The 12,060-nt window shown below is 36.3% G+C and overlaps 1 protein-coding gene across 1 annotated transcript in view; it reads right to left on the reverse strand.

Moving 5' to 3' along the window:
- LOC129269062 (neuronal-specific septin-3-like) overlaps positions 1-12,060 on the reverse strand; it is a 64,450-nt gene that overhangs the window by 19,280 nt on the left and 33,110 nt on the right. The window contains exons 3-4 of the mRNA XM_054906514.2: positions 8,863-9,015; positions 2,413-2,586 (exon numbers count right to left, since the gene is read on the reverse strand). Of these exons, the coding sequence (XP_054762489.2) occupies positions 2,413-2,586; positions 8,863-9,015 (327 nt within the window). The remainder of the gene's footprint in view (positions 1-2,412; positions 2,587-8,862; positions 9,016-12,060) is intronic.

Here is a 12,060-nt window from a genome sequence, read left to right on the forward strand (position 1 = left end):
CTTTTTATTTATTTCCTTAATCATAATGATGTCTTGGGGGAGAGATTTGTTTTCTTGCTTAGAGCGAAATGACTTTCCACCTAAATCTTTATAAATCATTTTTCATCATGCTTGGCCTTCTTCCTACTCATACCGCACCTGGGGGGGGGGGGTACTTAGATTTGGTTTGGACGGGGGTGTGCGGCTGAAGAATCAAAACCCATACCCATATTTACGGGTCATTTTGGCTAAAAAGGTACCCATTGTTAAGGATTTATCATTTATTAAAATTTGACAAGCAAAAAAAAAGAAAAAAACTTTATCACTCAAAATTGGAGGAAAATATTGACCAAAGTTTAAGGCCAGTATCTTCCAAAAAAAGCGACCCATTCCAGCGGCACATCCCCTTATGCCTTATTTTGTGAGTACCCCCCACCCCCCACTCCTGCAGAGTGGCCATTCTACAAAAAACCTGCATCAAATGCATTTTCATCAGGCAATTACACATCAGAGCAACGATGCATCAAATAGCCATGGCATATTTAAAGTGGATTGAGTCCCTCCATAGCAAAAACATGTGTCTAATATAACACAATGATCTCGAAAGATAAGCGCGAAGATTATTGACTGAGTTCCCAAGCCCATAAACAATCCCATATCTGATGTACTGGTGATACAGTGTTGTTGCTTAAAGTATATCCCGCTCAGCTGCAGAGCAACTCCAGAGCTGATGCTCGGCAAATCAGAATTTATTTTAGTGCGGTGGTTACGCTAAGCGGTGTTTACTCGGCAGTAGTTTCGTGTGGGACAACACGTCTGCACTGATCACCGTCTCGCAGCAACTACGCAGTAGCTGAGAGACACCTCAGTATAAATGCATCTTGTGAGGCCAAAAATATTCAATGTACTTTCACCTTTGTGTTTAAATTTTTGTCTTCCTTTGGCAACATGCAAGCTGACAGGAGTTTATACAGTAAAGAAAACATATGACACAGAAAAATGCAATCTGACATTAATATTTCACTCAGGTGCTAAATGAATGTAATGTAATCTTTATAGCCTTTTTCCTCTTAGAAGTCTTAATCATTTTGGACCAGTGCCCTATCTTATCAACAAAAGATCAGTTTTGGAAGAACTGCTGTATCAAGAAAGGAGTGGTGAAAAGAAAACTTACAATAAGGAATGACCAACACCTATTTCATCCTGTTTAAGATAAATTAAAGTAATTGCAGATAACACTGATTTCGTGAGAAAGTCTGTAAAACCAAGGTTAAGTATTACTATATCATCGTGGATCTAGATCTGGTACAGTTTCATAAACTGAACTTTGTGAAATCATAAAAATCTAAGCTGAAAAACAATCACACTGAAGATCACCAACACAGATAGGCACACGTGGGACAGCGTATTATTATTGCTGGAATAAAGACCCGACGGAAGTGACCGAATCTGCGCTTATTTTGCTTATTTCTCAGCAATTACACAATTTCTTCCAGAATCCTTCAGCTCATATTTTTTATTCATACAAACAGACACTTGGGTGGTCATTATATTAGATTCTGTAAAAAGTCATTTTGAGATCGTTCCCACAACTAGCATTTATCTTTAACTTGTAAGTTGAAAGACATAAAAAGTTCTTGCCATTTAAAGATCTCTGTATGTTTTTTTATGATGTGTCATCCATACCTACAACATCGACCTTGACAATGGATGTGTGTTCCAGTAGGTAACCAATGAACAACTAAACAGGATCCACATGTCTGTATCTCCAACCCTTGTCATAATGGAGAAACATTCAATGTCAAGAACTGGAGAGTGTTTCATAAATCACCCTGTCTGCGATTTACGCTGATATGTATGCTCTAAGCCAATCCGATGCCTGGATATCAGCAGCTTAAAACACAAGTCAGTGAAAATTGCTGACTTTTTGTTTTTTATGAAATGCTCACCAGAAAGCAAGAGGGAAGCATAAATGCCATATAAAGAGACATGTGCTGTCTTTAGAATCTGAACAGGGTCTTCATGAAGGCAGTTCCTAGTTCTTACACATTCAGTTGATGAATTCCCCTGAATAAACTTGCTTCTAAGGGAGGTTAAGGATGGCAGAAAACAGTTCAGACACAAATTTATTGCAAAGACTCGATTCAAACAGACATATCTACAAAATATTGCTTACATGGCAAAATAATGATATCTTCTGTAAAGGATCGAGGCTTGCAATGAACAATCACACATTTTCTAAACCTTTAAACATTCATTTTCCAGTTTACTGAAAACCTTTTAGACATTTTGAAAAAGTTTTGTGAATGTTTCGAAAATATTTGCTGTTTGTTTTGTTTCCATGGCTTTTTATGTGAATCAATCAGAACTTTTTTTTAATAAAATGTTGATTTCAACAAGGAAATTATTCTGTTTGATCTTTGTGATCCTTACCAACTACCATGATGTTATAATCAAAGCCTCTCTTCAGTGCTTTCTTCCTGATCTGTTCCTGTATGGTGTCGATTCCAACATAACCGTTGATCTCTGTCTTGAGGGCACCCCACTCTGTCGTCTGTGACATTGCCTCCGACATGATGGTTACGAATTCCGAGAACTTCACAACTCCTGCGTCAAAGAATGAGAATTCATAAGAGATTATAAATTTTCAATGAAATAAAATCATTCAGCATTCAGTCACTCTATACATTTCTGTCTGTGAAAAGAGGCTTACAGATGTATATGTAAATATGATTGTGAAAGTTTAAAATAGGTTGCAAATGAAATTTGGTGAACATAACAAATTCAGAAAACCAGTGATAGCAATAATTTATTCTCAAATATCAAAGCATATTAAATACAGGATAAAATTTATTTGAAGTAAGTTTTAAGTATTCATATTATCAATGCTTAACTCACAGTACATCACAATAAATCAAGTAATGCTCAGTATGTTGAAATGCGATTATTAATACATGGAACATTAAAAGATCATCAAACATTTCTTTAAACTATTATTTCAAGAATCAAGGTTGCTTAATCTCCAAACATAAACTACAAAGCCCAAATCACTATCACAACAAGGTTTCACACAAAAGGGCCGTCTGCACCATCCCGAGTTTTCAAATTAGCGCGCTATTTCTGATCTGGCAAATTATCCCGATCTGAACAATCTCGAGATTATTTGCAATGGAGACGCAATTATCGCGCTAGTTCGTAGGATTAATCTCGAGATTGCAATCCCAAGTCAACTTGGGATTATTTGCAAAATAGCCCGATATTTTACGAATTAACGCGCTAATTCGTAGGTGCAGACGCACTTGGGATTATTTATTCACGGCGTCAGACCATAATGCATCGATGCCTCGTTCGACCAGGAATTGCTCTTCTTGCGATGGTGGAGACGGGGTTTCTTGAATCTCGAGATTAATCGCGAAGAGGGACGATCGGGCTAAAATCTCGAGATTGAGCAAACTCGGGATGGTGCAGCACCACCTTATATGGCAATTCCTCCTGCTTCTTATACTATCAAACTGTAATCTATACAAAAATTGGTATATCTAATCCTATGATACACAGACAGCCCTTCAGATGTGCGTGTACAGATCATAATTCTTTCTCACAATCAAAATTTTTTGCTGGTACTTTTCACTTCACTTTCACAAATATACTTGTACCTCCGACCTACCAGTATCATTTTACACTTTCATAACCCTACAAATCATGAAATAAGCTATAATAATAATAATAATAATAATTATAACAATACTAATAATAAACTCATATTTTACCCAGGGTAGCCACAGACTTCAGTTCTGAAAACTGTTCTCCCAGCGGGCCCTGCTTAAAGGGGAATCCAACCAAAATAAAAACTTGTTTTTATAAGGAAAAGAAATATCAGACAAGATGATAGGTGAAAATTTGAACAATATTGGACAAACAACAAGAAATTTATGAATTTTTAAAAGTTGTAAATATTGGTAATCTCTATACCCATGGAGACTTCAAATTGGCCGCATATGGGATGTCATAGTGATGTAAGGCAAGGACTACTCTTCCATGTACTCCAATACATATTATGGCTAAAATGTCATTTTCCCCAAAAGTTTTATTTCAAATTATATTTTTATTTCATGAGGACATAAAACAATATACTACCTGGGTTATATTCAGATTACTGCCCCAGGGGAATGGGTACTTAGGAGTAAACCACGAATCCCTGATAATAAAGTACACGGCCTATGGGAAAGTTGTCCTTGCCCCTTGTCATAATTTACTTACCCATTTGCCAATTTGAAATCTACATAGTATTAGTGATCTCAATTTTAAAGCAGCTATAACTTTCTTGTTGGTTGTCCGATTTCTTTCAAACTTTCACCATTCTGTTTAATTTATTTTTCTCCTTCCCAACACAACATTTTATGGCCAAGGCTGGATTCCCCTTTAACATGATAATGTTATTATTACCCCGGCTTTAGCACGGCTACCTCGATCGGGTGCTCGAGCATTCAAGGAATTTCTTTCTACCGGGTACCCATTCACCTCACCTGGGTCGAGTGCAGCACAATGTGGGTAAATTTCTTGCTGAAGGAAAACACGCCATGACCAGGATTTGAACCCACGCCCCTATGATTTAAAGACGAGAGCCGTAACCACTAAACCATGACGCCCCCAATAGAGCCAGGTATAACAGAATGATACGTACACACAACATTCATGAAGCTTTATATGCTAATACTTTTATTATTATTTAAAGTATAAATCCAAATGGTCACAAAAAAATCATGTTCTGCTTAATAGTGCTCAATATATCGAAACGACATCGCTATTAAAGCGCTTTACAGATATCTAATTACCGGTACCCAGTCATCGCCTGCACACAATGTACGTTTTCTCCACTCCCTGGGGAGCATTCCAACAAGAGTTTCAAGGGCGAGTAGTGGGGGAGTGGGGGGCTTTCAGGCAAAATTACTTTCAATGTGTAATGCAATGAGCTATATTTGTTGCTATGTCTGTGCACACATTATCTTTTGTAGGCATAGTTGAACCCCTCCCCCCACCTGCTAGAAATTACCATAAAACCAGCATACAAACTTAATTGTTCTAGGTACATTGCTATATATAGTAGGCCCACAGCACTGTCCTTTCATTAAATTTTCCCTCATGGTTGATCGCCATCCTTTCCAAGTTTACCAATCTTTCAATTTCAGATTAAGCCAGGCTACCGCAAAAGTCCAAGAAATCCTAGGAGCAGAAGCATCTTCTGTGTCTCCAAGGAATGGAAGAGGAAATGAGGTCGTCTTGGAATGACCACAAAGCACCTCAAGCCATGTGGACCGCATCCTAACTTGTAACCTTCATTCAAGGCTGAAGGGGAGAATTTCCTCCATCTCATTGATATTGAGTACTGAATTCAATAACATACTTGCCAAAAAAGGAACAAATTAGAAGTTTCCAGAAATGCAAAAATTCTTATATTTCCAATTCAATATTTCCAATTCAACAGCACTGAAATTCTTTTTCGCAGAAATAGACTAAAATGTCAATTATCCCCAAATTGATATATTCCTATTGAATAGGAACCGTGGTAGGGATGCAATAGGAAAACTAAATTTTTGGTAGATTTATATAAACGATGATTTTTTAAAAACCTTGGAAAGGTAATTTGTTATTTTCTGACAGACTAAAACACATTGATTTCAATCATCATCAACATGAGATGAACTTGGAAGTTCCATCCGTCATTACAGTGCTATTACCGTGATTAAAACAAAAAAAAAACTGTTTACAGGGGCTGTGGAACCAGAGGGCCCCTCAGGGCTTTAACCCTCTCTTACTTTTTTCCACTATGCATTGACAAAAAACATGAAAATGACCATCAAATTGTGATTTTTTTTTCTTCAAATCACTGTATTAATCTGATTTGCTCTGCTAGTCTTTTAGCTCGAACAACTGTACATTCTTCCATTTTTTTATAATTGGGTCTTATTTCTCAATCAACAATTGCCTTTATTTTTAAAGTATAATTACTATTTAAGTACTTTTATGACAGATTTACTGAAAATGTTACCTTCTTTTGAGTATTTTTGACAGAAGTGGGGCTCCTACTTGGCCTTAACATTGACATCGCTGGTCACCACAGAATTATCCAAACAGGGAGCCGGCCTTTCTCACACATGGTATTCATTTACAGTTTGCTACCAGGAGAGCCCTTCAATTTAGTAACATTTATCCAAGAGAAACAAGATCAAAACCTTGGGGTACATTTGCAACGGCTACAATGTAGAATAAAACAAGAGATACACTGTAGGTGAAACAGAAACAGCTGGTCACCTTGAAGGCATATATTTATAACATAATTGTGGGTAGATTCAAGAATGTCATATTGACATTCCGAAACAAAAGGAAAACCATTTTCAGACGATGAATATCAAACAAATTTGACAATAATAGAAAGACTAATGCCTCTTCTTTGAATTGACACCAAGCACATCGTAAATCATTTACACATAGCAAAATTACAATCGGTGAATACTGAGGTATGACAGAAACGATTTGCGCAGAAACTTACGTGCGGATCCAAATCCACATTCATTTGGATGTTTAAAAGAATAAAATGACTACAAAATCAATGCTAATGAGATCCCCTTTCTTACACTAAACCATCAGATCCTAAACAATTCTCAATCCATTTTTCTGTGCAATTTGATTTTGACATGGAAATTTTCAATCTCATCTATGCGTGAGCATTTCACAGGTATCAACATGAAGATGGAAAATATTGGTTCACAAAGAAGAGACTGCACTGTGATTTAGGTCCGAGATAGATTAATGAAATAGGAAATAAACTCCTTAATGACCTCAACTGCAAAGTGCATCATCTCCTCAAAGGCTGTATTGATGTCAGTATGAAAAACCAGGGGGGTGTTTCAGCACTCAGCACGGAATACAATGTCAGCTGCGACAGTTGCCATAGTAACAGAGACCAGTGTTTCTCAGCCAATCAAAATCCAAGGATGTCACTGACATTGACTGAGCTGACAAATTAGTCAGTGCCAGACAACTTTCACGAAACACCCTCCAGGGTCCCGTAACACAAAGCTTAGTAATTAATCGTATGCTTCATTCTTACGATTGATTGTACATTGTAGTCAATGCAATCAATCGATCGTAGAAACATGATGAATGCTAAGCTTTGTGTTACAGGCCCCAGGAGGCATATGCTACAACAAGAGAGATGAGGGTAAACTCCTTTTACAGGTCAATAAAAATAGCAATATACCCCTTTCGAAGCACGCCCACAGGCAAATTAATAATGGTCATTTCAATAAAAATGAAGATGAATGGTTATGATTGGATCAATGGCTTAACACACTCCTTCTTAATAGGATCAGGGAGATGGGCACTGCTTCCATCCCGGTGATTGAAGTTGGCGGCAAATGACGTGATAAAGGATGAAATCGTCAAAGCAATAAAAGCTTGGGGAATCCCTAAAAGCCAAGCTGAGATGCTGTTAAGGCACAGATGATCCCTATAATTTAAGATGGTCATTCATAATACTACTTACCTCTATTAATATATCTAGAAGGAAAGACATGCATAAGATCTCTGCCCTAAACGTCCTTTGTTAGTGCAACTCCATCTTAAAATCATATCCATTAACCTAATGAAGAATTATTGGAGTTCTAATGCATTCTCATTCATTTGACAATATTTATCGCATATAGGCCTTTGGCATATCAAATTAAGCTTAAACAGGCTTGAGATAGAGAATGATAATATACAGGGAATAATTTTCCTTGAATCAAAGCCAAATTTGCTGCACATTTTTCAAAGACTGCTACGTAAAAAATTATGTCATGTTGCAGATTTTTACATAGGACTGTACAGAGGTTAGTTGAGAGCTTTTCTCTTGTGACCAAACATGCTAATCAAATTTGGTAAGCAAAATTATTCCCTGATACGGCATGAACAAGAAGTGAAGAGGGATGTTGAAGCAGCGAAACAGTAGGCAGAGATAGCGGAGCATAAACGAAGATGATAAGAAGATGGGGATCCGATAGCCCATGGAGGGGAATGCAGTGAGCTATCAGCCCCTGTTAATACCCCGCTGTGAAGGCATCATTCTTTGCTGCCATCACTGGCACCGATCCAGGGGAGGTTTCACGAAGAATCTGGCTAGTGATATTCATTGACCAATTTTGCTCAGAACCAATCGGGAAGGATTTCACTGGCTTATATACGACTGCTGTTCATTCATGAAACATTCCAAGGGGAGGGACATTTCATAAAGCTGTGTGTAACATGATCACTTATAACATTACTCTACATATGACTTGAAAATGGCTTTATGTAAAAGGGTTACCCCATGTTTTTAGTATATTGATATGAAATGTGATTGTATCTCTCTAATGATCTAGTAGCCATTGTTTTTTTTTCATATATACCAAAATGAAATCATGCCCAATGGGTTAAAAATCAATACCAGGCTGGATTCAAGATTTACCATATTAAATATATGATCACAGTTTTGACAGCTGAATTGACAAAATGTGTCACAAAACGAAAGGATAATATACATCAAATGAAAAATCACGATTTCAACAAAACTAGAAATCAATAAAAAATTACATGAATAAAAATTACAAATATCATTAAAGTATAATGCTAATCATGGTTCTGTTTTTTGGGAAATTTTCTTAGAAATATACATGTTTTCAAAAATCTTTTAGTACTGAAATTTACTAGAGATTAAGTAAGTGAGAATGGTTCTTCAATTGGATTGCCCATATAAGAATTTGGTAGTAAATTGCAAAGTTACTGTCTCCATCTACAATTACAAACTAAACTACCCCTATATTATCCCATCCCGGCCCCAGCATTCTAGCAGCAGCATGCACTCACCGTTCTTTGCCTTGGCGTTAGCTCGTAGCTGGAGGAGGGATCCTCTCTTGAGGGATGCGTTCCCGAGTAGCTTGCTGATCAGCTGCGGTACCAACCGGGTCTCTATCGTTCCCTTCTTCTCCGTATCGGCCTCTCCGAAAGCTGCCTGCAAAACTGCGATGGAGACCATGCAGGGAGGTAGGGAGGGGGAAGATGAAAGAAGAGATAGTATGATAGGAATGGTTTCATGCTTTACTGTGTGTGAGCCCCTCGGGCAGGAAGATATCTTTAAGAGATGGGACGATAGATACAGATTTATAGTTGTGTGTGTGTGTGGCAATTGACTTCATCAAAGTGTAATCACCGGCTCTGACTGGGAGGGAGGGGAGCAAGAGACGTTTCCATCAATGCCAATCTGTTTGTGTTTCCAGCATGCATCAGAGGTATGATTTTGCAAGGAGGGTGTAACCTCATTCGAGGTCTACACATCTATGAATCAAATTAAGAAATGAAAATACATGTATGCTATAAACATAAGTTTTTTTGCCACAAAAACAGCTGATTCGCTTATAGGACAGATGCATAATATAATTGCTCAAGTAGGTAAAATGACAATATACTGTATAAAGCAAGAAGAATACATTTTCAGATAATGGAATAATTGAGAATTATTGGATAGCAGTTATTGCAACACAATATCAATATTGCTTATTACTGGAAGATTTTGCATTTTCTTTTTTTTTCTTTTTTTCTAAATAAGTTCTGAAATTCCAGCTGATTTTGCAACATCATATCTAACCCTACGTACATTGTAATCCACGCAGGAAATTAAGGTTCAAGTTGCACAATCTATTTCCTAGTTTCCTGATTCTCATAAATCATTATATTTAGATATAAAGGGGGGGGGGAATATTTGATAGTCCCATAAGGTTGTTATGATATACAGCACTACATTTATAGTTTGTCCTCATATTTGACTGAGAATTTGTAAAACCATATTTCCTGCTTGCTGAGAATGACATTCAGTTCAATGATAATAATATATCACACACATGAGATCTTTACATTGCACATTTATGCTCTTTAATTACCTGAACATAATGATCACATAGGATAAATCAGCAGCGCTAATAGCAATAAAATGGCAGAGGAAAGATATGGTTTCAGTTTCAGTGGTAATCATCTATCTACCTCATTGTTTTTAAATATCTGTTTAGATTAATTTATTGATCTTATATCATCCTATTGTACAGCCTCTTGCTGACTGAAACCATGGAGGTACTAATACACAAATCTTAGTACAATGCAAATCAACATACATGTAAGCCATTCATTAGCCCACTATTTATCAAGCTTTTACTTGAAGCTTTCAAGTACCATAGTCTACTGTCTCAAGCTTCATACTTTCCGAGACTTCTAGAAAGCATTTTGTACTTGTAATCGCGTTAACAAAATGTACATAGGCCGAAAAGGAAACAAACACATGTATCGTAAATACTCTTCCCACATGAATGATTTGCGGTACTATCATCAAGAATAGATTAATGATATCATTCTCAAAGAAAATAATGATCATATCCTCACTGAATATATGAGCACAAAACCAGATAATAGGTTCTCACCATAATCACGAACAGGTTTTATGGTTAAACCATTCTATTTTTAGTCACATTATTCAATATGGCAATTTAAAAAAAAAACACTACTCAAAGGTATCATGGTCGTTATGGACGTTTTCAGACAATTTTTTACATGGGAATCGCAAATATGAACCACAAGCCAAGACAGTTCTTCCTGAAATCAAAAAATGCAAATGCATATTTGTACTCAAAGGAAATATTGGGCTACAATGTTCATTTTCAGAATTTAAGGATTACATTTTGAAAATGCTTATTTTATAATTGTTTTTTACAGTTGACAAAACACAACCGCAAATGAAATCCATGATCGATCATTCATTGAAAAATGTTTGCTTGAACATATCTGCAATCCAGAGCTAAAAGGAAAGGAAACTTGAGATAGTATAAGGGATAATGTTATAGCTGTGGGGTCTTTGGGGTCACATAGGATGCCAAATTGCATTAAATCATTTCAGCAATGTTTTCATAAGGAACAATCCTTTGACAAACGAATGCATTAAATAAAGATTAATGGGAAAGCTTGGGCGACTTAAAAAGTCATTAATGTGAGATACAAGGAGATATTCATATCTTTTTAAGCAAACTAGAATTATTATCAATGTGAGCTTGTGCATAGGGATAAGATTTAGAGACACTCCTTTATCAATGTATGAATATCAATTTTGATGTGTATACATGTAGAGTATAATATCTTATTCAAACTAGAATCATTCAATTTCAATAAGACTGACAATTGTGCACAGGGAAGAAAAAGCCATCCATATCAATTTAGTTGAAAAGTTATTTTCAAGGATGATTTATTTTCAAGCATGACTTAGCTCAATCATCTTTACAAGTGCTGTGATCATTGCATGTAAGCTGAAATATATTTTTGGAGGGGTGGGAACAAATCTGTTTAATATGTATTCCAATTTCCAATTGCATTTGAGATGCAAGAAACTACCTTTATATCTGAATGATTTTCTTGGCAGAGGTAAACAATTTAAAATTTGATCTGCTTTCTACATACAGGAAATGATACCTTTATAAAACAAATAATGTGAATGAGAACGAGTCTTCTCATGAACCATTCAAGAAATAGAAACTAGAAATATTCATATCCCTTCGACCCTCCAGGCTTAACTGTCAAATCTTTGTTTCTTCAGGTTTTACCGACTGTGATAAAACATCAAACGTCAAAATAAAGATAATGGCGTTTGAGGGGGAAAAGTGCAGGGATTGATAACAGTGGTGGCACGTAAATGACAGGAAATTGTTTTTACACCTTTTCAAAGTACATATGAACTTGGAATATCCACCAATACTACTGTATATACATGTATATAAACAATAGAAGTGGAATCAGAAAATATATAGACTGGGTATTTATATTCACAACTGATAGATGTAGAAAAGATTACTCAAACGATATTTATCAAAGAAAGGCGAAAGGCGAAAAGGCTACCTACACCATTGTCACATATTTCTCTGACCAAAAATCCTGGATATGCTGTGTGTGTGTGAATATCTAATTGAAGAACTAGCTGAGAAAGCTTCAAAACAAATCAATTGTTTTCTTGTATCATGTAAAAGGAAGGAT

The sequence above is a fragment of the Lytechinus pictus genome, chromosome 10 (assembly GCF_037042905.1).
Source record: "Lytechinus pictus isolate F3 Inbred chromosome 10, Lp3.0, whole genome shotgun sequence".
Lineage (NCBI taxonomy): Eukaryota > Metazoa > Echinodermata > Echinoidea > Temnopleuroida > Toxopneustidae > Lytechinus > Lytechinus pictus.